The 2,273-nt window shown below is 68.8% G+C and overlaps 1 protein-coding gene across 9 annotated transcripts in view; it reads right to left on the reverse strand.

Annotated features, from left to right (window-relative positions):
• Positions 1–2,005, reverse strand: part of ARID1B (AT-rich interaction domain 1B) — a 325,355-nt gene extending 323,350 nt beyond the window's left edge. For all 9 annotated transcript variants that reach the window (XM_027905010.1, XM_027905001.1, XM_027905021.1 and 6 more), the window contains exon 1: positions 461–2,005. In XM_027905010.1, coding sequence (XP_027760811.1) covers positions 461–2,005 — 1,545 coding nt within the window. The remainder of the gene's footprint in view (positions 1–460) is intronic.
• Positions 2,006–2,273: the final 268 nt, after the last annotated feature.

The following is a 2,273-nucleotide window of genomic DNA, read 5'->3' on the forward strand; positions in this document are numbered from 1 at the left end:
AAAAGGCCCCGTGAAAGATAATGGACGTTATCCCCCGGGAGCCCCCCGGGTCCGACACTCCGGTTACAAAATCCAACCCCCGCCCCCGTCCGTCCCGAGCTGCTCGTCCTCCGGGCCCTGCGTCCCTTCGACGCTGTTTCAAAGTGGTGGGGGCAAATATTAATTGGGTCTGAGAACAACCTAATTTCGGCAGCGAAAACCGCACTCCAGTGCCTCCAGCCCCATCGGGGCCGCGCATTGTGCGCTGCTCACCCTCGCTACGGAGGCAGCGAGGGGCAGAACTAGCCCGAAGAAGGGGGGGGAGGGGGGGAAGAGAAAAAAAAAATAAAAGAAAAAAGAGAGAGGGATGGGGGACGAGGGGGGGAAGGGAAGAAAAAAAAGTGAATTATAAAGAAACTAAGAGCCCGACACAAGCTACACGGAGGCACCAGCCGTCCATTAACCGAACGCGGGGAGTTACCTGGGTCCTGCTGATGGCCTGTCCGGTGTTCCCGGGACTCATCGCCGGGTGGTTCCTTTGTTGTGCCGCTGCCCAGGCCGGGTTTGCCGCTCCATACTGGGCGCCCATGTCCTTGCCCATGCCCATGCCCGCTGCTGCCTGCTGGCTTCCCGGGGCGGCCGCCGCTGCCTGGGGCTGGGGCTGCGGCGGGGCGCTAGGGCTGCTGTAGTCGGGGTAGCTGCTGCCGTAGCTCCGCATCATGGGGCTGGGGGACGTGAGCAGCTGGTTCAAGGTAGGGGTGGCCCCGGACGGGTGCTGGTTCTGCCCGGAGAACCGCGCGAAGCCGCCGGCCGCCGCCGCGCCGGCACCAGCCTTGCCGAGGCCGGCCCCGCCGCCGGGGCCCATCATCATGCCGCCGCCGGGCTGCCGCGGGGAGCTCAGCACCCCGTAGCCCGCCGCGGAGCCCCCGTAGCCGCCGCCGCCGCCTGCCCCGGCGGCCGCCGCCGCCGCCGCTACGGCTCCCGCGCCGCCGCCGCCGCCGCCCGCGCCGCCGCCGCCGGGGCCGCGGCCGTAGCCCGGGTAGTGGTTGTACTGGCTGTTGGGGTACCCTTCGTGGGAGTTCTGCAGGGGGTCCATGCTGTTGGGGGCCGCCGTGGGGTGCATTATCCCCATCCCGGGGCTTTGTTGTCCGCCATGTTGATCAAAGCAAGGCCCGGCGCGGCTCGCCGTAGCGCTGCTGGCAGGGGCAGGGGCAGGGTTGCCATAATAGCTATTGAACTCCGAGACACCCACCGCGGAGGGGCCGCCGCCGCCTCCCCCGCTCCCGCCGCCGCCGCCGCCGAGGCCGCCGCCGCCGCCGCTCCCAGCACTCGGGGGCGGCTGCTGGGGCTGCTGCTGTCCGCCCAGGGGTCCCAAGCCGGGGTGGTCGTAGCGGCCGCCGATGGGCTCGCCCATCTTGCCGGGCATCTCCTCCTCGTCGGCGCTTTTATTCAGCATTTGCTGCGGCTGCTGGGGGGGCTCGGCCTGAGCGCCCAAAACACTGTCTTTTCCTCCATGTTGCTGCTGCTCCATGTCTGCACTGGGCTGAGCAGCGCCGCCACCGCCACCGCCGTTGTTGTTGCTGCCGCTGCCGCCGCCGCCGCCGCCGAGGCTGCTGTTGTTATTCTGCACGGGATGGTGCTGAGGCGGCGGCTGCTGCGGCGGCGGCGGCGGCGGGAATTGATTTAGCTGCTGCTGTAGTGCATGGTGGTGGTGGTGCGGGTGGTGGGCATGATGGTGGTGGGCATGGTGATGCGGGTGGTGGGCATGGTGGTGGTGGGGCGGCGCGGCGGGGTGATCGCCTCCGACGCTCTTCAGCTTGTGGTTGGGGAGCAGCCCCGTCTCCATAGCCGAGCCCGGGTTGGAGGAGGAGGAGGAGGAGGAGGAAGAAGACGAAGAAGATGAAGATAACGCCGAGGAGCTTCCACCTTCCTTCAGAGCCGGCTCCGAGGAGGAGCCGCCGCCGCCGCCGCCGCTGGCGTTGTTGTTGTTACCGGCGGCAGCGGCGGGAGCCGCGTTATTGGCCATGTTCGGCGGCTCGCTGCGGTGGTGGTGGTGGAGATGGTGATCTAAATTATTCACGCTGCCGCCGCCGGCCGGACTCCCCTCGCCGACCCCCAGCGCGGGGCCCGGCCCGGGAGCCCCGGCCCCCCCCGGGCCCCGCTCCGGGCCCAGGCCGCCCGGCAGGCTCGGGGCTTTGCCCTTGCTGTTGTTCGCACCCGCGGGAGCCGCTGCGACTTGCGCGGCCATGATCATCGCAACATTGCGAGTCCGGAGAAATTGGTGCTGATAACTA

The sequence above is a fragment of the Empidonax traillii genome, unplaced genomic scaffold, assembly GCF_003031625.1.
Source record: "Empidonax traillii isolate 1590-97213 ecotype Southwest subspecies unplaced genomic scaffold, ASM303162v1 scaffold24:size2376012, whole genome shotgun sequence".
Taxonomy (NCBI): Eukaryota; Metazoa; Chordata; class Aves; order Passeriformes; family Tyrannidae; genus Empidonax; species Empidonax traillii.